The sequence below is a fragment of the Cervus canadensis genome, chromosome 1 (assembly GCF_019320065.1).
Source record: "Cervus canadensis isolate Bull #8, Minnesota chromosome 1, ASM1932006v1, whole genome shotgun sequence".
NCBI classification, from domain to species: domain Eukaryota; kingdom Metazoa; phylum Chordata; class Mammalia; order Artiodactyla; family Cervidae; genus Cervus; species Cervus canadensis.
In genome coordinates, this window is record NC_057386.1 from 19,876,733 (window position 1) to 19,900,039 (window position 23,307).

The 23,307-nt window shown below is 47.6% G+C and overlaps 1 protein-coding gene across 9 annotated transcripts in view; it reads right to left on the reverse strand.

The window, feature by feature from the left end:
- Window positions 1-23,307, reverse strand: part of ATP6V0A1 (ATPase H+ transporting V0 subunit a1) — a 53,038-nt gene that overhangs the window by 1,541 nt on the left and 28,190 nt on the right. For 4 of the 9 annotated variants that reach the window (XM_043468321.1, XM_043468299.1, XM_043468315.1 and 1 more), the window contains exons 11-21: window positions 22,625-22,775; window positions 21,617-21,756; window positions 20,649-20,806; window positions 20,113-20,203; window positions 17,471-17,589; window positions 16,463-16,679; window positions 15,989-16,096; window positions 11,289-11,396; window positions 10,307-10,324; window positions 5,936-6,053; window positions 5,476-5,647 (exon numbers count right to left, since the gene is read on the reverse strand). In XM_043468321.1, the coding sequence (XP_043324256.1) occupies window positions 5,476-5,647; window positions 5,936-6,053; window positions 10,307-10,324; window positions 11,289-11,396; window positions 15,989-16,096; window positions 16,463-16,679; window positions 17,471-17,589; window positions 20,113-20,203; window positions 20,649-20,806; window positions 21,617-21,756; window positions 22,625-22,775 (1,400 nt within the window). Of the gene's footprint in view, window positions 1-5,475; window positions 5,648-5,935; window positions 6,054-10,306; window positions 10,325-11,288; window positions 11,397-15,104; window positions 15,180-15,988; window positions 16,097-16,462; window positions 16,680-17,470; window positions 17,590-20,112; window positions 20,204-20,648; window positions 20,807-21,616; window positions 21,757-22,624; window positions 22,776-23,307 lie in introns of all 9 variants that reach the window. The other 5 variants (XM_043468330.1, XM_043468306.1, XM_043468350.1 and 2 more) reach the window with 3 other exon arrangements.

A 23,307-nucleotide genomic window follows, 5' to 3' on the forward strand; every position in this document is an offset into this window, starting at 1 on the left:
GGAAGAGGAGAGTGGTCATTCCACAAAAACTTTGGGACTCTACAGAAAGATGTCCCGGCCCCAAGTTCCTCAAGCCCCCTGCTGCCCACGAAGCCCAGACCCCAGCCTGCTTCCAGCCCGAGATGCCCAGGGCCTGCCCTCAGCAAGGGCGCACCACACCAATGCATTGATTTGGTCTCAGTTCCTGCTCTGTCCCGCTCAGAGGAAAATGTGTATATGCCAAACTCTGCAGAAAGCTGGGTGCAGAAAACCTTCGGTTGGCCTGAGCCTCTAACAGTGATGGGGAAGAGTCCCCCAGCACCCGCTCCTGGCAGGGCCCGGTGTGGACCTCCAATGGAAGTGTCCCAAGTGAAGTGGTGTGAACTTGTGTAAGGAATCCTGGCAGGGACCACTGTTCTCTTGTTTGTATCTCTTCTCAGGGGAGGAAGGAGAAGCAAGGGTTGCGAGTCAACAGTGAAGGCTTTCGATTTAGGGGAGGAAATTCCCAGGAAAGGGGGAAGTTAGGAGGGGAAGTCTTCTCAAAGCAATGGCAAAAATATTCTCCAACTGCAAAAACATCTGAGAAAGAATTCTTCTCTTGGGGACTGAAAGGAAAAACAGCTTTAGCTCCCTTCCCCAGCAGCTCAGCATCCATCCCTGATGGTCTCCCTGGGCACTTCGAGCTCTGAGGGGGCAGGAAGGCGTCCACGCCTGGAAGCAGGGCCCGGCTGCAAGCTCGCCCTGGATGGCCGCCCAGCAACCAAATCACCACCAAATATGGGCAGAAAAATGCGTGATTCACAGGATAAAAAAGCCAAGGAGAGCTGCCCTGAGGAATAGTTTCCACTCAATGCTGTGTGACCCTTGTGGCCTGGATCCCTGCAGCAGCGGGCCGCATGGGGCTGAGGCAGGCTGTGGGCAGCGGGCACCAAGACACTCTCCATCTTCCTGCCTCTCATTCAGCCTTCCGCCAGGGCATTCTCCCTCCAAGCAGGAAATCAGTGAAAAGGAGGTGGGAAGGGGGCTGTCTGCGGTGGTCCCAAGAGGTCCTCAGAGGCCCCTCAGCTGGGGCACTGGCCGAGGACACCAACTGCAGAGCCGCCAACTCCATCCCCTGGGGAGAGTAGGGAAACAGGGTTTTCTGTGTGAACACAAAAAGAGGCAGCCCTTCTCCCTGATCCCACATTCCAGGGGCTACGCCAAGGTCCCCAGAGCCTCCTGACCCCTGGAGGAGTCCGGTCAGTGCCTCAGCCATGTCCCCTCAGAGAGCATAGGATCCAGGAGGGGGTGCTTCAAACTGAAGTCAGTTGCAGGACTCAGCCCCATGTCCCAGCACCCCCATGATGAGGGTCCAGCTCCGGATACATCCCCTGGGGAATGTGGTGGGGGTGGGGGTAGGTTTCAGCTTCTCCCGGCTCTGAGGACTGAATCCTCCATGCTGCGTAGGCTGCGTGTGTACAGGCAACAGCATTTCATGTCATTCAACCATGTACAGCCAGATGGTGGGCAAGTCACCTTGGGGTCTGTGATGTATCTGACCTCTGGCTGACTCATCACACAAACAGTTCTGATCCAAACTGGCTGAGCGGAGAAGCTGTAGATGTGTTCACAGGCCCAAGGGGGTCAGAGGCAGGGGTTTCTTGCCATCACCCTGCCTGCTTCATGTATATCAGGGGACCCAGGCCTGGGAGGGGGGCACATAACTCTACTCTGTGAGCAGATGGGCGGTCCCCCTGACACACCACCTGATACCCCCTCGCCGCCACTTAAGGACTTAGGGTGGTGCCCACCGGGGACACTGTGGGTATTTCAAGGCCAGTGTGGCTCCACTTCTTGGTCGTGCTTGCCCTAACCTCCCAGTACAAAGCTGGAAAGCAGTTTCCTTGCTGGTCTCTCCCCCGCACCCCCCGGCCCCAGCCAGGAACTGTGTGCTTCCTGAGAAAGTACAGACATGAAGTTCTCTGTGCCGGGGCGCGGCGGGACCTTGCTGGCTGCCCTATAAGTCCTTCCTTCTCGGGGGCGGGGATGGGGGTGGGGGTTCTGCTTGGGACGCCTCCAGGGCCTTACCACACCCCAGGCCACTAAAATGCATCTCCAACTCAGCAGCTGCGAGGAGAGCCTCGGGCAGTCGGGCGGGGTTCTGTCACTCTGCCAGCTCCCACACCTGGCAAAGGCCACCGGGCGGCCCGGAAGGACTGACTGGGAGTCCCGGGAGAGAGCACCCCTGCTACGTGACAGAAATCTTGTTTTCTTGAGTGAATGAAGGGAGAAAACCTGGGCTTCTTCCCTTCCCTGCTGGGGTGTGGCCGACGGGAGGCGGTTTTAGAGAGACGGTCCTGTCCTGATCTGAGCAGTGCTGGGCCTGCAGCACACAGCCAGCCGATGACCCCTGTGCTGGGCTGTGAGGTCAGCCCAGGGGGCTACATTTCAGGGGTTTTCATTCTCCTGAGCAGCCATTCCCTCAGCCACCCACGGTGTCTGGCTGTGGTGCCATTGTATTCCTTACAAACAAACTGGCCCCCAAATCTGCCCCTTTAGCCCCCAGTCTGAGTGTGCATGTGGAACCTGCTAGGTAGGGAGGGAGGAGGTTCCTGTGAAGGTAGGTCATGGGGCAACAAGTTTTCTGTTAACATCAATCCAGTGTCCACAGTTCAAACCACAAATCGCACCCCTGCCTTTGCCTTTTCTGAGGAAGAAAAGACCTTTCATTATGGTAGGCAAGAGGGCCACACTGTGCACAGTTGGTGGGAGGAAAGGACAGACAGATGTAACTCAGGAGGAGACAGAGTTAGCAGGCGGGTGCATGAATTCACCTGCTGTTTCCACATGTCCTTCACCTCCTCATGTCCCTACGTGACCCTCAGACTCAAGGTTTATCTTTGTTATTAAGTCAGATGTTTTTCTTCTTGTTCCCACCAAAAAGACCCAGAACTTGTGTAATGGGACAGTCCTTGCAGAATCAAGAAAGCCCAGCTGAACACCAGGGGTAAGGCGACAGGTATAAAGATGCCCAGGCTGGAAGCCAGGCAAACACAGCAGCAACGTCCCTGCAGCCATTTTCAGCGGGCCCAGCTGTTCCCACCCCTCACAGGATGGTCATAACTCAGAATGCCTGCAGTCCTGCTGGACTGATAATATCCGGAGATCCTCGGGGCACGTCCACACTCAGCCAGGAGGGGGTGCACGAGCACCAGCTTCTTTCACTCCTTTTTAGTGGCAGGGAAAACAAAGGCCTCCAGGGATGGGTTTCTCAAAGTTGCCCAGAGTTTTCACTGCTGTTTTTTTCCTCTCCTATCCAAAATTTCCACTACCAAACAACCACCACCCTGCAAGTATGATACAGTATTTGATGAGCCTATCCCTTGCAAACTACTTCTCCGAGGTATTCAAGTGGTCTCATGTGCTTCCCCTTGGGGTCTCTCTTCTAACAGACTGAAGGGAGCGCTTACACCGGCCACAACCCTCTCCTCAGGGCAGCCTCATCTGCATTTGATCTCGGGTTTGATGTGCCAGGGCACCAGGCCAATCACTTGGTCTGTGCATTACTTCCTACTTAACTGCAGCAACCTTGTCACATGGACATCATCCTCTTTTCACAGGAGAGAAAGTGAGGTTCAGAGAGGCAAGTGCTGTCCTCAGGGTCGCCCAGCCAGTGCCAGCAGAGCTGGAATTTAAACTCGGGTTACCCGATTCTGAAGCTTGCTTCTTCGCCACCTGTCACTTCCTCAGGCTCATTCATGAGGACCTTCACTCGAAGCCCACAGGTAAGCCTGAGGAAGATGAATCCTTCTGGTAGCAAAGCGTGACCTCCAATCGCCACAGTTCACTCTGGACACCGGGCCCAGGCGGCCCTCCCTGCTCCACATGGGCCTGGCTCACTGCTCCGCCAGGTCTGCTCCAGCTCCTTGATTGCTCCCCACTGACCTGGGGGTAGGTAACGGGTTCCCCACTCAGGCTGGAGTCCAGGTAGGTTGGTCACTGTTCCCTGGAGCCCAGCGCTCAGGAGACAGAGAAGTGAACAGGAAAGGAAGGAAGCCAAGAGGGTAAGAACAAGTGAGTCACCACAGGCTGGCAGCACCGGGTGGTGAGGAAGTGTGCTGGGGCGAGCGTGCGCTGATAAGCTGAGAGCGGGTAGTGCGCCAGCAGTCGGCCACTCGGCCGGGCCAGACTCCTGGCTCCCAGTAAACAACAGCTGGGCGGGGAGGGGACGTGGGGGAGGAGAGGGCCAGGCCTGAGAAAGCACGGTGTCCTGACGCGGATTCTCCTAAAGGAGCTTTTGAGGGAAGAGTCAGTCCCGGCCACGGCTCCCCCTCCCCCGCCTCACTTTCCCCTCTGTCATTCAGAACAACAAATGACAACGGAATCTTTGAGCCGGCTCAGCTGAAAACAAGTCAGACAAGAAAAAAACAAAGATAAGGGGAGTGGGGAAGAGATTTCTCAGGTTCAGATTTTAGTTTTCTTCAGGTTTTGAGAAGCAACGGAAAGACTCAGCCCTCTCTCCTGACCCTGAGATCATGAACACTGCAGATCATCTCGTCTAGGGAGCCCAAAGGGCAGGACAGTGAGTCTGTGAACCCCTAAACTGGCACAACTGTGTGTGCACACTTCAGGCCTAAAGCTTCCAGAGCCGATGGACCCCAAAAGAGAGGGAGAATCATAACGTGAAGGGAGAGATGGAGATTCAAGGAGGCAAGTTTGGGGTCAGGTAGCCAGATAAAGTGCAGTACGGCCAGTTTTCAGTATAAACATGTCCCGTGGACATCTGGGAAATACTAAAAAAAAATGCTCATTGTTTATCTGAAATCCAAATTTAACTGAGGGCTCTGTAACTTTGTTAAATCTGCCAACCTTACTCTGAAGTTGTGGAGTCACAGTCCAGACCAGACCTCAGCTCTCCACTCTGCAGGACCTGAGCCAGCTCCATCCACAGCCATTAAGAGCCACAGACAACACTCAAGAAAGAAAACAAACAAATCCAAAACCTGCCCTTCTGAAGAGGTGGCTTCAGCGTACCGAGCAACATGCTCTGGAACAGGAGTTCCCCCTACTCACAGAGAGCTGCCAGGGTCTTACCTAAAGACGCTGGCGCCATGATAGGATACGTGGACAAGACAAGGGCAGAGTGTGCTCCAGCACCTCCCTGGACTTAGAATCTACTCCACAGCTGCTTTCATTGCTCTGAGGACAGGAAAGAGTTAAATGCCAGTGCAAAACACCCCAAAGACCCCAGAAGAACTCTGAAGCCATAATCAAGACACTGAAGAAGGCTGAACACAGGAGAGCGACTCTGACAGCACACAACAGGGACTCCTCCCTGGAGGCTGGGAAAAGTGAGCTGTGCTATTCAGAGGACACTTCCTGAGGCTCACTACCAAGTACGTCCTTGGGCATGAGGATGTGAAAGCAGACACTTCCTAGCGTCTTCGGATTCTGGCGTAAAACCGCCCTCTGTGCAGCTAAGGACACGTCCCCGCCCCGGCCCACGCTGCCCCTCACCAGTGTAACCGCAGCGCATGGAGAAAGGCTGAGAGGCCCTCCATGATCAGGAGGATGGCCACGGTCAGGGTGGCGAAGGCGGCGAAGATGAAGAACAGCGCCAAGCCCCCGGCCAGGCTCTTCACCTTCAGGCCGATGTGGATCACCATGGTCCAAAGCACCTCGGATAGCTCTGGGGAGAGACAGGACATCGGTTCAGGCAGGCCAGGGGTGCTGCAGGCTGTGCACCTCGCTCTCCATCTCCCCACCGCAGTATGCCCTGCCCCCCGGCTTCCTGCGACCTCAACAGCTAACCTGGCAAAAGCATGGACACTCCCAGCGGGATGTCTTTCTCCCGGGATTTGGGAGTCCATAATTCCAGAGCCATAAGGTAATTTCCACTCTCTTTAAGCCCCCACTGGAGGGAGAGCCCAAGCAAGGGGGACAGACATGGCTTCTGGCCTGAGAGAAATACACTCACGTGCATGAGCGAGGCTCAGGGCCCAGAGCCGCAGGTAGGAGGCGGTGTTGGAGATGCAGCCCAGGCAGTACTCGATGGTGTGGATGGCCTGGTGCACCATGGTGTCCCCGAAATCAAACTGTCAGGGGAGGAAACCAGACAGCGGAAATGAGGCGGGGCGGGGAGCGTGCAGGGGTCTGAGTGCTGGCACAAATGGCCACCTGGACCCAGAGCCCTTGGTGCTGAATTCCTGGTGGAGACACTTCGGTGGGGCCATTCCCGGAAATCCTGCCTGGTTGGGCCCCAAGCTGGGTGCCCCCCTCTCCTCAAAACACTACATTGTAATGAACTACTTCTTAATGAGGCTCTTCTCAACACATTTGCTTTTTCTCCCCACTAGGCTGTCAGCTCCGGAGTGGGGTGCATGCTGGGCTAAGAGCTGTCTGGCAGCTCTGTTCTGGCTTGACTTCTACCTTGTGGGGCCTGAGAGCAGAGCACCCTGCTCTCAGAGCCAGGAGGGCAGGAAGGGCTCTTCCCTGGGATGGGATCAGGGGACAGGCCACCAGGCTGGAAACCACCTGGAGAAGACTAAACCCCTGCAGCCCCTTCTTATTTTCCCAACATGTGGGCAGCAAGTTAACTTCCTGTTACTTTAGAGACTTCCGAAAAGATCACACAGGGACGTTTTGGCAAAGTTTTACAAATTCCTACTTGGGCAGGTGATGAAGGTCAAACAGAACACGCATTGTCTTTTTGGTCTGTTTTCCTCACGCTCCCTTTCTTCCGGTTTTCCTTTCAACATCAAAGATTATTTCCAGCATGAGGAGCAGGGGCAGTGGGGAGCTTCCTGTTAGGCCTGCTCGGAGTCCAGCCCTAGGTATGCTTCCGGGCCTCACTCTCCCAGGTGGAGCCACAGCCACTGAAGGCCAGGAGGCAGGCAGCCCCTCCCCACAGGGCCCAGACCAGACCCGGTGAGCAGAGGGCCACTGCCCAAATCGGCTTTCCAAGCCTGCCCTGCCCGCAGGTCAGTCTGTTTTTCACCAGTTTCTTTCCAGATTCACATGACTTGACCCCCAAAAGATACCAGAAAGAACTGCCTTGAGAAACGGCGTGAGGGCAGAAGAGGAGGGCTGGGCTGGCTGGTGAAGCGCTAACAGCCCAGGCCTCATGGGAATGGCCAGTGGCGAGGGGAGCCAGATCCAGCTCGCCATCTCTGGCGATCACCTCATTTTCCCTCACCCTTATCTATACCCAGAGTATTTCTGGGCTTTTCTTTTGAAATAGGCTCTTGCAAAGTCTTCTAGTTACCCTGAAAACTAGGGTAACCATAGTTACCTGAATCCTGACAATGCTGTTAAGAGCTTTTTGCCACCACTGCTATCACCCCACAGTCCATGCTCCAAGGAAGGACAGGGTCCCCATCTCCACGGAGTGCAAGGCAAGTACTAAGAGCTCCGTGAAAGCAGTGACTGTGGGCTCCCCTAGAACCAGATCCTTTCAGCAATTTTATTCCACTCTGAGTTTCTCCCATTAACCAAAAAAGAACTGAGATGGAAGAGGAAGCTTTCCTTCCAGGCATTACCCTGGCCTTCTCCTCTCTTTCACTCCCAACTTCCTACTTTGTAACCTTGGGCAAGTTTTCATACCTGTATACTGCGGGGCAGGGCGGGGGAGATAATAAGTGGGGTGAGGATTAAGTGAGAAACCAGCCAAGCAGTTAGGAGTCTGTCACTGCCCCATGTGAGTCAGCTACGACTGACTAGGAGCCACCGCAGACGCCCTGTCTAATTCTCTACCCGCCTCCTGGCCACCCCACCATGCCCGTTCCTCACCTGCTGCGCCCTCTTAGCTCCACATACCTCCCGGGCTCACTCCCCTTAGCTCCCGCCGCAAGGTCTAACAGATATCCTGTGACTGAGCCTCTGCAGCATCTGTCACCATTGCCTTGTCCTCCTCCTCTCCTTGACACGCTCACTTCCTCTTGGTTTTTCTCTCCTGTAGCACTGCCACTCAGGCCTTCAGCGGCCACCCCGGGAGGAGCTCCCAATGGGCACCTCTAGTTCCATGTTGTGGGTTTCCAACCAGCTGTCCACATCTCCTGCCCCAGCGCAGGTGCTTCAAACTCCACACCACCCAAACTGAACTCATTGTCTGTTCTCCTCTGACCCTCCGGACCTACTTCTACTCTTCATCCCATGTCTAACTGGGGGTCATAACTAGAGCTGCAGGCACCTGAACCTGGAAGTCAAGCTTGACTTCTCACTCACTCCCACTGCCTGCATTCACGAAGGCCCGAGGCCTGCAGCTTTTACTTCCTCCATCTCTTATTGCTCCCTTCCTTCCCAACTCCCACTGCCAATGCCTGATTTCCCTCCAGGCCTCCCAGGTCCTTCCTGACCCCTCTCAGGCTGTGCCCCTCCTCACCCAATATACCCTCCATCCTTCTCCCCTAGGGTATTTCAGCAATGGTACACACTGGGTTACTTGCAGTTTCACTGCCCCGTGGCGCTCCTTCTTGCCTAATACTCTACTATGGCTGCTGCCTGCCAACCTCTAGTCTTACTTCTCACCAGTCCCTCAACTCCTGACTGTGCTCTAGCAGCTGAAAACTTGTTTATCTCCAAAATGTGTCTTTATGGTAACTATACATACTATGGGTCTGTGTTCCCTCTGGCCCTCCCTCCACAGAGGACTCTGGCTTGACCAGGCTAACCTCAGCAATAATTCCCTCAGGGAATCCTTTCTAGGGGTCCTCTTCTCCACCCCAGTGTTTTGTCAGGTGCCCTCCTCCTGTGTTCCCACAGCATCCTGGGCACACCTTGATCATAGCATCTGTCACCCAGACTGTCTCCTCAATTAGTCTGGGAGTTCCTTGAAAGCAAGGACTTGTTTTTTTTCTTCTCTCAGTTCTTGCAGCACTGTGCTTGGCACATGGAGGGTGAATGAATGAGTGAGTGGATGAATGTTATCTGGTGAAATGACACAGTAGGGACAGGTCCCACTGACCCTTGCTGAGTGGTTACAGCCTGCAAAGATTTCCCAGACAACTGAGGGGCCGGGCTCTGGTGTGCAGCTGGACAGAGCGCCCCCAGGGAGAGTCTGCTGCCTCCACCTGTGACGTATTTAGATATCTGAGACAGTTATCTGAATGTCCTCACTACTTAACGATGCTGTGGGAAATAATCTCTGAGGGAGTCGGGGGTGGGGCCAGAGACTGGGAAGGCTGAATTTCAGTCCATCTTGTTTGCATGTCCATTCCCCTGGGACAGGGCTGCATAGAAGAGCTGAGCTGGAGGCACTGGTGCTGGAGGCAGCCTTACTGGGAGAGGGCTGGGCTCCTCACTGACACAGACGCGCTCCCACCTGGCCCTTCCAGGCTGCCCAGCCTGCAGCCATGCACAGAGGAGTGGTCTGGAGGAACAGAAGCTCCCAGATGCCCGCCAAGGGGCCTCTCTGGCCTTCAGGAAGACCGAACGCTGTCTGCTTTCACACAGAATAGCAGAGCCTTTCCCATTCCCATCCCACTGCCCACTTACAGAGGACCAGGAAAGCCAGAAAAGGGAAAGGGTCACAGGTCTGGGTATTTCAGAGAGAAATTTGGGGAGAAGATGCAAACAGTGCAGCAACGCCTATTAAAAACCCAATTTAAAATGTGTACATGGCTAAGTGAATTACGGCTGAGCTAGAAGGCCTTCTAGTCTGGCTGTGGCCTGAACATTTAGCCAACTTTCTTTCTACTCTGTTACTCTCTATGTGTGGCTGGGATAATATGAACTCCTTGCATGCAGATGGACTGTTTTTTTCTAGGATGCATCCTGGAGGCAAAGCCTCCTTTTGGGAAAGCTGTCTATCTTCCAACTGGGTCACGTGGAGGTAAAGGTGACCCCCAGCAAAGGTCCAGCATTCTCACTCCAAGCATCATCAAGCTGATGAGGGCAGCAGGAAGAGGTGGGCTGCATCTCAGGGAGGAAGGGTGAGCTTTCCCATAAGCACTCAGAGGAGCAAGGAGGAAATGGTTACCCCTAGGGCAGAGCAACTATACATAGCATCACAGAGAGGAAGGCGGAGGCCAACAGGGTTTAACTCCCAAGGGGAGTCACTTCAAGAATGCCAGTGCAGACATTACTTGCAGCTCCTTGTAAAGCCATTCTCAAGGCATTAGATCAGCAAAGTCAATGAAACAGAGACAGAGGTGACTGACATGAGATGCAGTTAATGGAGATGAGCTTTTTCAGAACACAGATTCACAGACTGGTTAGAGATGGCCAGTGAGATGCAGGGTACACGGGTGTCACGTGGGGCCCCAGGATGCGGCAGGGACAGCAGAGTGATGACAAGGACGGGAAGAGAAGCCCCAGATAGACATGAAGCCAAAGCCAGCTGGTTTCTTACCACTTCGTCCTCGGCAGGCTTGAAAACACAAATTTACACTTAGTGGGAAGCCACGCCACACACAAGGTCACAAGTCATGAGCACGAGGCTACTCACTGCTTCTTGGTGGGGGTGGGGGACCGTGAATGTTAAATGTTCTAACATGTTAGAGACAGGCCTCCTCAGCACAAATGGAAAGCAAAATCAGCAGTGCTTGGAGTGCTGGTACTTATTATGAAAAGGCATCCCAAGCCTTGCCATTTCTATTTTAAAAGAGTCATACACAAAGTAGACGCGGTCAGTCATACTGCACAGTTCAGTCCCCTGGGTATCCAATTCCTATTCCTTATGCTTTAAAAAGAATATAGTGGATAGATGAGATTCAAAGTTCAGCTCAGAGGCTTTGTGGTATAAATGGTCAGGCAAGGAGACTGATTTAAAAAAAATAGCTTGGAGGTGGTGGTTTAAGGGAAAGTCTAGTAAGTTCAGACTTCACCCTCCCTTTGAAAAGTAGGCAAGTAAGTCCTTTAAAAGGCTCATGGAACGTGTCTGCCACAAGAGCACATTAGTGGAGCAGGACTTCAAAAACCCAGTGACTCAAGTTCACACGGGAACCAGTCTGAGGAGGGGCAAGGGACGAAGGGGCGACCAAAAGTGGCCGGGTTTCTGCTGTCAGAGCCGGGGCACTGGGGCTGGCTCTGCCTCAGTCTGAGGAGAGTGGTCAGTAACTGATTCACGAACAGGGTTACTGCAGGCCTCGCGGAACTCAAGAAGCCAGACAACAGAACAAAATTGCTGTAGGCTCAGCAGGCAACACCTGGAGTTTATAGCAGGGGCCACTGGAAAAAAAGCTGAGGAGCCCTAAGAGGTCCAGAAGGCAGGCGGATGCTCAGTATTAGTATTTTCATCTTTCAAGGAGCAGACAGGAGTGAGGCCACTTGGGGACACAAGACTAGGGCTGAACCAAGACGGGAGGAGAGGAAGCCCACACCACTGATCTTACCTCCTCCGCGTCCTCTGAATGGGTGGAGAGCTGGTCATGCTGAATAATCTCAGCATCCTCCTCTGTCGGTCCGTTGCCCACCCTGATCCCACCAAAGTTGAGAGTTCCCTACATAGATGAACAGAAAGAGTAGAATTTGCCTGGGCTTTAATGTGACATTCTGTGATGTGGGGAAGGGCGATGGTTAGTACACACAAACCTCAGAAAAGCATATATTCTAACAACAAAAACAAACCCCACTGATGGAACAGCTAAGTAAAATCAAGCCACTGTTCCCACCCCAACCACCTCTGCCCAGGCCCAGCCCGAACTACATGTACCACCTCAGTCTGATCAGAGGCAACAAGCAGTTTCTGCTGCACCAAGAGACATCAACTTCGCCTTAGCCAACGCCAACTGAGAATCCTGCTTGCGTGAAAAGCTTAGTAGGAACAGACCCTCCTAACAAGCATGGCTCTATCTGTAAAGGCTTCAATGACCTAACTTTTTCTGGAACTAAAGATTACACTTTCTAAGAGGGAGGGGAGTCAGATGACATGGTGATTGCAACCTGGTCGGCTAAGATTTCAACAGGAGCCTGACAGTTTCAGCAACCTCTCCCCCAAATATACTGGGTCCTTGCCCAGGAACAAAGGACTTTCTAGGTCACAGAACAGGGAAAAAAAAGCTTAATGTACATTAGCTTGCAGCTAGAGAATACCCAGTTAGGCTCCTGTCCTTCAGGGGAGGACTCTGAGTGCTAACACAACTTTTTCACAGGCACGCGGGCAGATGCTGACTAGGTGCCAGCTGCCTCTCACTCCACAGCCATGTTGAGCAGGGTCCCCAGGACCAGAATTTCTAAGTCAGCCTGATCTGGAAAAGTTTGGGTTTATTGAGGCAAGGGGATTCTTTGGGTACAAAAACCAGGCGGAACTGGGGTTAAGTGTGGCAGATACCAATTAGTGCTAACCTGCCACAGAGAGAAAAGGAACCAAGGAAAGAGCTCTGAGACCTATTTCACGCGGCTGCCATCCAGGGAGCCAAACAAGGCAAGAGTTCAAAGGCTGCTCTCCTGCTAAACGGCCTCCAAGCAGCACCACCGCCAATATGCAAGCGGTTTGGGACAGCCGCCCCAAGGTCCCCACTCATTGCTTCACCTCTGGTGTGCATCTCTGACCACAGCATACGACCACCGACCCTCCAGGTTTGGGCAGATTCTCTCTTTTCTTCTAGTAATGGTTCTCATATGCTCGTCAGAGAACCGGCTGTATCAGAATCACCTTGAAAGCTGCATTTCATTAAATAGACAGTCTCGAATATCACCTCTAGAAATGGTAAATTTAGTGGGTCTAGGATAGGGCCTAGAAAATCTGTGTCTTAAAAAACATTTCCCCAAGGACAAACTGTATGATCATTTTGATTGTCTATCAAAATTGAAAGGGCGTGCCCCCCAAAGTGCACGCACCCTTTAAGACAATAAGCCCGCTGCTAGGAACATCTACGCCTGTAAAGTTGTATCAGGACACAAGGACAAGGATGTTACAGTATTCAGAACAGCAAAGAACTGGGAACAACCACCAGAGCCATCTATAAGGGGATGGTTACATAATTTTAGCACATCCAACAGACAGTCCTATGGACTGCTGGGCAACTCTAAGGGTACTGTGATGAAACAGTAAGTCAAGGGGCAGAAGACTGCTGCAATTTAAAACCCAACTGCCCATGTGTTTTAGATATATATACCTGTACATATGTATATACATATTTCTATCAATAGATGACAGATATATGCTGATATTGGCAGAAAAAAATTTAAAGGCAAAATTCCTCACTTGCTAACAATAGCCTGGAGGAGGAGGTAGGGGAAGCTTCACCATCAGTACTGTTTGAAGCCCTAACCAAGTGCACCTATTGCTTTGATTTTAGTTTTTCATGTCAGGAGGGGGTGACACATAATGCCACAAGGGGTCATGGCATTACGGGCAATCTCTATGTCTTCCTCCACTTCTCTGTTCTGTTTTAACACCTAAGAAACAAGTTCAGAGTTCACCAGGTGATTCTGATGTGCAGTCAGATCTGGGAACTGCCCCAGGCACCTCCAGATTGTATAACTATTACACTTGATGACCCCCGAGAGGCGGACTGAACATATAACACAAGTTACACTCTGCAGCATCTTCTGCACCACACTGGTGACAGGACAGGATTCCTGAGTATCCTGGGGTGGGTCCTTGGGTGCCCGGGTTGAGGAAGCAGGCTTTAGGGCCTAAAGCAGAAAGTCATTTCTGAAGTTTTCCCCAACCAGCAGATGAAGTGAGGGGGTAGCCAGGTTAAACCTCCCAGCCAGACAGAATAAGCGTCCCTTCAGAACAGAGGAAGTGTGAGTTACAGGAAGGGAGATGAGACACACACATCAGCAGAAAGAAGAAAAGAAAAAATTAAAACTATGATACACTGCTTACAGACAACCAAGAGGACAGATGACAGAACAAAACCAGATCTGTGTTCATATCCTCAGCTCTTGGGGTCAAGAATCTAGGGCCCTCATAATGGAATGATCATCCTGATGCATTCAGGCTGCTCTCCAGAAATAGATGTTTGGCTAAAGAACCAGTGGGCTAAGGAGTCCCTCCGAATGAGCAGGTTTCCCGACCGGGGACTTTTAACTTGGACAGTATCACAGAAGAGGATGCTAGATTTGAAAGCATCAAGACTGATGCAGCAGAAGCACACTTCAAACTAAGACTAGAAGAAAGAAGAGCACATGAGAAGAATGCCAGTATATGGACAGTAAGTGCTTTAGGGTATTTTTTTCCCCTCTCATGAAAGAGAGTAAGTCCCCATTTGAAAATAATTTTAAGCAGCCACATTTAAATATCTTCTGATCCAAGATATCAGCCTTTTGAGACTAGTTCTAGAAGAATAATTAGTTTTCGAAGTTAAAAGGATCAGGAACACCTAATGAAGTAAATGGTCACCATCTAAATATTTAATTTATTTAAAAGAGTATGATGCCACTAGAATACAATAGAACATTAAGAACCGCTACTGGTGAGATTTCAAAAATATTACAGATTATTACCTAGAATAGACTGGGCTAATTTGGTACTAGTGCATTATAAGATTTTGGTTAACAGATGTTTTAAGGACAAATAATGAAATGCTTAAGGTTCAACGGCTGTCACTGAATCATGAGCTAGCATTGGAAGAAGGAAAGATTGAAACAGAAGATGACTTTGTTATTACACCAGGTGGAAAGTACACAAGACACATGGCAAGGATGAGGTCTCAATGAACAGCTGAGGATGTGAGGGCTTCTGAGTCTCTCACAGAAAAGAAGACACATACAAGCTTCCACTGGAAAGACAGTAAGTCACAGCTAATGTGGACCAAATGTCCAAGCATCACTTTGAAGCAGATGTTGAAAGTGGAGGGAAGTCAATTCAAGAATCACAGAGATGTTCTCACTCTATGCTAAAAAAAATCATCCCACACAGGGTCACAAAATACACACATGACAATGGATGAGTCCAAGAGCTGCCCTCTTGGATTAAGATGATGGGCTTGGAGAGGGTATGACAAACGCCCTACGTTCACAGACATGACTGTACTTATACACTGAATGGAAAGTGAGTGGACCAATGGTACAGATGACACCAGAATCTGTTCCTAAGAGGTGGAGGTTTTTTCTGTCAGCGCCTCAATGAGTAACAAGGACATACTTCCCAAGAGCACACATGGCCCATGCTCTCAACATACTTCAAGAGAATTCTGCTGCACTGTTTGCCACCTCTTTAAACAATATGTGATGGTTTGTTGGTTTAATTCACTCACTGTTGCAGCCGCTGCTGCCTCTAGTCCCTGTTGGCTCGGGGTTGGGCTGACTGGGGCCTCCACAGGTTGCCCTTCCTGATAGTGAATGGGAGAAAAGAGGAAGGGAGAAGGAAACAAGAGAGGGAGGGAGTGAAAGGGGAGACGAATGGAGGGCACATGGAAGGATGGAGATGGTCAGAAAAGGGAGAAGGACGGTCTGGTAACTCAGCTGCTCTCCAATCGGAGTAACAATCTAACAGCCGTATGAGAGTCATGCAATACGATCTTTTAGGCTTTACCAGGCAATGTAATAAGTAAGCATTACTGCAGTGCCAGAAATGGATATTTGGCAACTTAAGTGTGTGTGTGTGTAATTCAGATGCACACATATATAAAGTAAGCACAAGTATGTATGCTGCTTTTTTAAAAAGAAAAAACGTCAACGTGCTTTAAACCAAATCTTTCCCTACACCGGATGTTTTGGCTGGTGAAAGTATCATGGTCTCATTTTAAAAGAAAATGTCTTGGTGTCAGCCCTGTGGTTGCCCAGGCAAACCACATGAGTAGGTTCGCTGCCTGCAGCTCCGGCAGCCTTGCTTCAGCTGATGCTGCAGCGAGACGGGCCCAGACCTGGATTCTGCTGAGCACAGCACGAGCCATCAGGAAAGGTGAAAACCATGACTTGTTCTTGCCACCTGGGCTACTCAAAGCTGAATATCTGGATGTCTGAACAGCAATTACATGTTTGTTTTTTTCTTTTCAGCAGGTCCAGGGCTCATGCTGGGATCCAACACAAGTGCATTTTAAGAGAATACAGGTTATGCACAACTCATTACATCCAATAAGGAATTGCACTGATTAAAAAAAAAAAATCTGGTAACTTTCAGCAACAGAAATATACCCACCAAACGCTTCCTCCTCAAGTACTGACGGCGAAGGACCAGTGGTTTAAACAGTAGCATCCAAGGGACACACAGCAGTGCAACCACTACCAGGAAACACTGAATTCCTTTCTGCAAAGTAAGGAGGAAAAGGCACATTGTATTAGTCAAACATGCAATTTCCAACTCTAGCATAGATTTCCCTTAAAATAGTTCTTTCTTACTGATCTAAGAATAAAAAACATAATCAAGTTTCTCAAAATAACTAGATGTTGCAGCAAAGCCCAGGATTGTCCCATAGGATGGGAGTTATAAATTCTACTCTGCCTGGATACAGAAAATTACAGTTGACTCTCCCAAAGAATGAGACTGGGTTGAATTTAGATCTGAATGTGTGGACTGAAAAGGAGTTTTAAAGGCTTCTTTCAGGTCACAGAAACATCTGGCTTCCCGACCTAGGATAACCACCTGAGAAAAGTCCACCTCAGATTGACGCACCTGTCCAGAATACAGCATTGAATTACCAGAGTCCCCGTAGGAAAAGAGGAACATATTTATGAAATGGATCAGAAGGCTTGGTGCTTTCTCCGATGTCTTAGCATTGTAGGCCGTCCACTTGTAAAAAATAAGGATAACCAAGTAACCAAACAAAGAGGTCATGAAGATTATTTCTGGAATAAATCCAAAGTAGATACTCAGGGGCTTCTTGAAGTAGCTAAAAATTAAGACAGAAAAAAATGTTAACGCTGAACAGACCCAGGGTCACCTCATACCAAGTGGACTGCTCTCCCCAGACTTTCTACCTAACTTTCCATCAATTCTGTGTTTATCATTTTAAGAAGTGACAGCCAGAAGCACTGGAGGCAACAGACACAGGCAGGATTAACGATGACTTCCAAACTTTTGAGCCTTGAACAGCTCCAATACCATCCCCGTCAATCCCTCGTGAGAAAGAGATGGGAAAATCAAGTACCTTCTGAGACAACAATTCACAAGTTTATGAGAGTTACACATCATGGGAAAAAAACATAACTTCCATTTTGATGAAAATTACACAAGGTGTTGTTTTTTTAACAAAGATCTTGAGAACAATTGTATGTTGTCTGCTCAGTGGCTCAGTCGTGTCCAACTTTTTACAGCCACATGGACTGTAGCCCGCCAGGCTCCTCTGCCCATAGGATTTTCCAGGCAAGAATACTGGAGTGGGGTGCTATTTCCTACTTTAGAGGATCTTCCTGACCCAGGGATCAAGCCCATGTCTCTTGTGTCTTCCCACTGGCAGGCAGATTCTTTACCACTAGCGCCACCTGGGAAACTCATACATTGTTAAGGCACGAATATTAATAAGCAAGCTTCATTTGAAGAAGTGAGATTTTTTTTAAAGGCACTTCTTCAATACAGAACAGTACTCTGAGTTATTACTTCCTCCTAAAGGTATTATGACTTCTTCAGGCAAAAGCACTGTCCGAACTGTGTGAATTCTTAGGACAAAACAGAGCAACTCACGTGTGGTTGAAAAGGCTCAGACTGACTCCAAACAACATGTGGATGATACCAAGGATAACAGACATCTTCATCTTAAAGGAGTTGAGGAAGGTCAGTTTATTGGTAGCAATGTTCCAAATCTATCACAGCCCAAGAAGACAGAAGGCATTACAAACAGTTCTCAAATGGAAAAATATTTACCTACTGTAGAAAGTTTTTTTTTTAATTGTGGAAAATTCTAAACATACACACAAGCAGGGAGAATAACATAACAAACTCCTATGTATCTATGGCCCAGCTGCAATGATTAATTACTGACTTCTCGTCAATCTTGCTTCATTATTACCTCACCTATGCCCCACCTCCATATTATTTTGAAGAAAATCCAGGTATCATATCCTTTAACCTGTACATATTATATTTCAGCATGGATCTCTAAAAGGTAAGAGCTTATTTTAAAAACATGACCACAAAGGACTTCTCTGGTGGTGCAGTGGCTAAGACTCTGTGCTCCCAAGGCAGGAGGCCTGGGTTCAATCCCTGGTCAGGGAACTAGATCTTGCCTGCTGCAACTAAAGATCCTGCATGCCACAACTAAAAGAACCTGCTTAAAAAAAAAAAAAAGAACCTGCTTGCTGCAACAAAGATTGAAGACCCCACGTGCTGCAGCTAAGACCTGGTGCAGTTAAAAAAAAAATCACCACAGTACTGTCATAACACCCCAAAGCATTAACAATGATTTCTGTAATACCATGGAATCATTAATATTCAAATTTCCCTGACTGCATCCATATTTTTAAAAATAATTCATTTATTCAAAGTAGAGTCCAATAAGTCACTATATCACGTGACTGCTGATGCAGTTTTTAAGTCTCTATAGCTTCTCCCTGGAGTTCTCCTCTTTAATTTATTACAAAATATTTGTTGAAGAAATTGGGGACATTTATCTTGTAGATGCTGGCTGAAACCCAGTGGTGCTGTCCTTCCATTTATTTTTAAATATTAATTGCCTTCAGCTTTGTCGCTTAAATCCCATGGACGGAGGAGCCTGGTAGGCTACAGTCCATGGGGTCGCAGAGTCGGATACGACTGAGCGACTTCATTTTCACTTTCACTTTGTTGCTTAAGGCCTGGACGCCTGTAAAATTTTCCTGACAGTTCTGTCTCCATTTTGGCCATCAGAGTATGTTTCCTAAGTAGTGACTCTGAGGCAGCCATGTCCCTATGCCAAACCTCCAAGAATACCCCTGTCACCTCTGTGACCAAAAGTAAACTCTGTAACCTGTTAGGCCAGATCTTCCACCATCTAGCCCAGCATCTTTTTTTTGAACTAGCCTCTTCATGAAGAGTTCATCCTCAATGACCTCTAACCTGAAAACTTCTGGCTGGTTCTCTCTGTAGTCCCAGTCTGGCCTAAGGTTCTGCAACTCCAACTGCCTGATGGACATTTATACCCGGGTGACCCACAGGCACTTTAAACTCAGGACCTTCCCTGTAAGCCATCAAATGTCTGCAACAACAACAAAGCCTCTGTAACTACACAACATTACAGAAATGTGAGATAGTATTATTATTAGATTCCAAGCTGTTTGAGGGCAGGAGCTATGTCTTAGAATGATGTGTTTCCCCAGCAGCTGCTATGCCTTATAGATGATAGGGATTCAGTAAACATCTGTTAAATGCACATATGAAATGTTACAAAATATCTCCAAGTGTCAGTTTCCTTATCTGTATAATACAGACAGCAATCTTTACCTGATAGAATTGTTTGGGGATAAATAAGATATGCTGAGGGTTCAGTATAGTACCTGGTCCATAGTAAGCATTTCAGTAACATTAGCTTCTATAAAAATTAAAATAATTAACTTTTTATCTCCTTACCTCTATGCTTTTGCACATACTTCTCTTCACCTATAACAATCTGCAATATTTTTTCAAAGGCCAGATTAATTCCTTTATTTATTTTTTTAATGAGAAACCTCAATCTTTCTGGCAATGATCTGCTTTTCCTCTGGAATTCTGTAATCCTTACAATCTAATGCTTAAATTCTCCCCTACCTCCTCTGTTTAAGCACATAACACAAAAGATTTGATCACACTTTACTTGCTTACACATTTGAAAAAAATAAAATTCTGGGACAAGTTTTTTAAGTATGTAAATATAAGAATGGTAACCTAAATTCCATAGAAAAGAGCTATTTTTGCTTTATTAAAACATCTGCTAAAAATAAAAATGAAACTAAGTTAAACAGAAATAAACTGGGAAGGAGTCTTGAAAAATCAATCTTCCCAGAGTCAGTATTATTAGCCATCTCTAAAGTAAGTCATACAGGAAAAATAATATGGCTCCCCAAGGCATCTGGGTCTCTTGCAGCTTTAAAGTACTTTGGACAGATATACTGAGGTTTTCTAAAAATATGTTACCTAAAACTCCAAAAAAACTATTTATCTTCATTTTCATCCTTTTACTTCTGGGTTTCACTTAAAAATTTTGGTGTTAGAGTGTACACTCTGGCGTACAGTGGTTAAGACTCTGCACTTCCAATACAGGGGGTGCAGGTACAATCCCTTGTAGGGGAACCAAAATTCCAAAAGCCATGAATGGCATGGCCAATTAAAAAAAACAACTTCATGTCAGACATACAGAAAAGAAGTGCTCTTACTGGATCGATGCCAAAAGGATATGGTCCACCAAAAACTCCAGTGACGGATGGGTTCAGCTGGAGGACAGGGTTCCCCCGAAGTGTCTCTTCCCTACCATGTTAGGAGAACACCGGCATTTATTTTTTTATCAAGAGAAGGAATCACTGGGATCCAGAAACTGATCCCCAGAGAAACTACTATAAGCTACCTTGTCTTTTCAGTAACAGAGGAGGGATTAGCATTAGAGAGTGAGAAGGGATCATAGATAACAAAGAAAAAAATTAAACACACATACAAGACCAGGTAGGGAAATTGGGAGCCCTGCTTTTAACTTACAAAAGAATCAATGCACCTAACTTACAGTTCCTTGACACTACTGAACAAATCACAAAGCACTTCCCAGGCTGGAGCATAGATAAGAGGAGACACTACATTCTTTTGGAACAGAAACAGTGTCAAACACTTCGTAAACAAGTGCTGGTTTACCACTTATCTGGAAATCCAGAGCTGGATATGAAAGGAATAAGCTCTGACTTTCAGCTTCTTGGCAACTTACGTCCAGTTGTATATATCGAACATCGGCCGTACGCTCCAGGATGACCCAAAGATATTAAGAGACTTGGAAAAGCAGTCGTTATAGATGAGGCCAGTGTAGATGGAGAACACACCCATCAACAGAATGATGTACCGGCCGCTGAATACAGTGCTGAACATCTGGGAGCCAGAAGAAAGAGGCCAATGAAACCTAATCCCTGCAGCTCAAGTTGTGACAATGTCATTCAAAATATACTAGCCCCTTCCTTTCTCGCCACTTTTACCCCATTCTGGGTCAGAGAGCTTGAAGTAAAGACCAAAATACAATGCTAAAAAGAAATGTACTTTCACAGCACATGGCCTCTTTAGTGTTAAAATGAACATAGCTCCTCTATTCTCTAAATAGTCTCTAAGATTTCTCTTATCGATCAAAGACTTCCAAATCATAATTTTCATAATGGATGCTTGAGAAATTATAAAGTTTCAGACCAACGCAGATGTAACCTAGACATTAGTTCATTCTTGAATTAACTAGTGTGTGGTTACCAGTGGGGCGAGCCAAGGGGAGAGAGACAGATCGGGGTAGGTGACTCAAGAGGTACAAACCACTATGTATAAAATAAATAAGCTACAAGGATACATTGTACAGCACAGAGAATATAGCCAACATTTTATAATAATTATAAGTGGAGTGTAATCTATAAAATTTTGGAATCACTATGCTGTACACCTGAAACTAATGTCATATTATAAATCAACAATATCTCAACAAATAAGTAAAAAGAAAATATATTTCCATCAATCATGGAGAAAAGACTGAATTATCCTTCTGTATGTACAAAATTATTATAAACCTGTTGCCCTATGGAGAGACAAAAACAGTATGCAGACAAAGATTACAGAAGAAAAATATTAGAAATATGTCAAGAAAATAATACTACTATGTTATGTTTCTGAATTTCTATCAAAAACAGACAGACAAAACATCACCTCATTCTCATTCTTCTGGGAGAGGATCCGGCTCTCTCTTAACACCATCCATACAGCAAAAAGGGTCATCAAAATGCCATGGCCAAGGTCACCAAACATCACAGCAAACAGGAAAGGGAAAGTGATGATGGTGTATGGAGCTATAAAGAGACCAAAGAGAGAAAAAGACAAATTCCAGAAAACCGCAGCTCCCAACACATCACATCCCTCCCCATAATCTAAGATCAGGATAAAAGGGACTCATTCCCAAGCTGCTGGTCAGAGGGGCTCCCAGGAAATAATGTCCACAGCAGGATTTGCACAGACTCGCAAAACTACCACCAGTATTTTCAACAAAGAATCACACAGGAAATGAAGGTTTTGGCACCAGGGGGGTGTGTCCCTTGATTCCTTCTCTCTCACCCCTGGGACGCTGCTCCTAGGACAGGCCAACTTTCCTCCCCGGTGCACTGCAACCAGCTGAATAAAGCCACCAGGTTAAGTGGGAGAAAGTTCAGAATCTGGAGCAGAGCATGTCTTGCAGAAGACTCCCACTGAACATGAACTACCTGACTCTAGATTTAATCACTAACTCTCTGAACAGAGGAGAAATCTGCCTTGGGCTTAAAATGGTCAACAACTGCTATATTTTCTCTATCTAACCTGAAACCAGGAAGCTATTCTAAAATGTCAATGACCTTGGGAAAACTTTTTACTTAAAGCAGTTCTAGCAAATGGCATGTGAGTAAAAGCCAGGTGCTATACAGCTGTGAGGACAGAGGAACCCAATCTATGGAGCTCATGCCTATAAAATTCCTATAAAATTGCCTGCTAAAGGAGTTCCACCTGGCAATAAACCTCACTCCTTACATCCAGATAGGCACCTCTTCACAGGAATTCTACAAGAGCTGAGGCCTGGACAGCATCTTCAGTCTTGAGCCAGTTGTTCAATTACATTCAAAGTGAAGCATTAAAAAAAATAACAAACAGAATAAAATCTCCAGAGGGAAAAGATTCAAGCTTTTTCACCTGGATTTATCTCTCGGTAAGTTCCAATTCCATAAGCATCCACTATGTTCTGAAAGCCATACGTGAACTTGTTGGTCTTGTTATAGGTGGGGGGAGTCTGGTTTGTCTGCATCCTGTTCAGAATGGAGGGCACGGTGGAACCACTGTGCTCCTGGGAAACATCAAGCACAGATAAGAATCAGGTCACCCTTCTTTATGGTGGTGGATTCACAGGCATATCTATTTGTCAAAACTCACTGAATAGTACACATAAAATATGTATATTTTCTTTCAGGTAAATTATATCTCAATCTTTCAAAAAAAAAAAAAAATCTTTCCAGTCTTTGAGGACACTAGAACTAGCTATAAAATTTATGATGACACGTGTAAATGAAGTCTTAGGAAGAATATCCTTACCATGAAACAAAAAAACTAAGTCTAAAATGTATAAACAAAGAAAATGTGGTCCTTTCTTCCCTGAAGATATCCTTATCTGTCTACAAGTGTCATTGTTTTCTCCTGCTTTTATGAAGAAAGCAAAGTTATTTTCTGACTTTTCCCTCTTCACCACCTACTCTTAACTCTCTAATAATCCTTGGAGTCTAGCAGACCATGCCTGGTCAAAGTGGCTGGCTCATCACCAGATCCAAAGATCTTTTCTCTTACATGCAAGCCCCTGACACTGGAGAGCTTCCTCTTCTGTT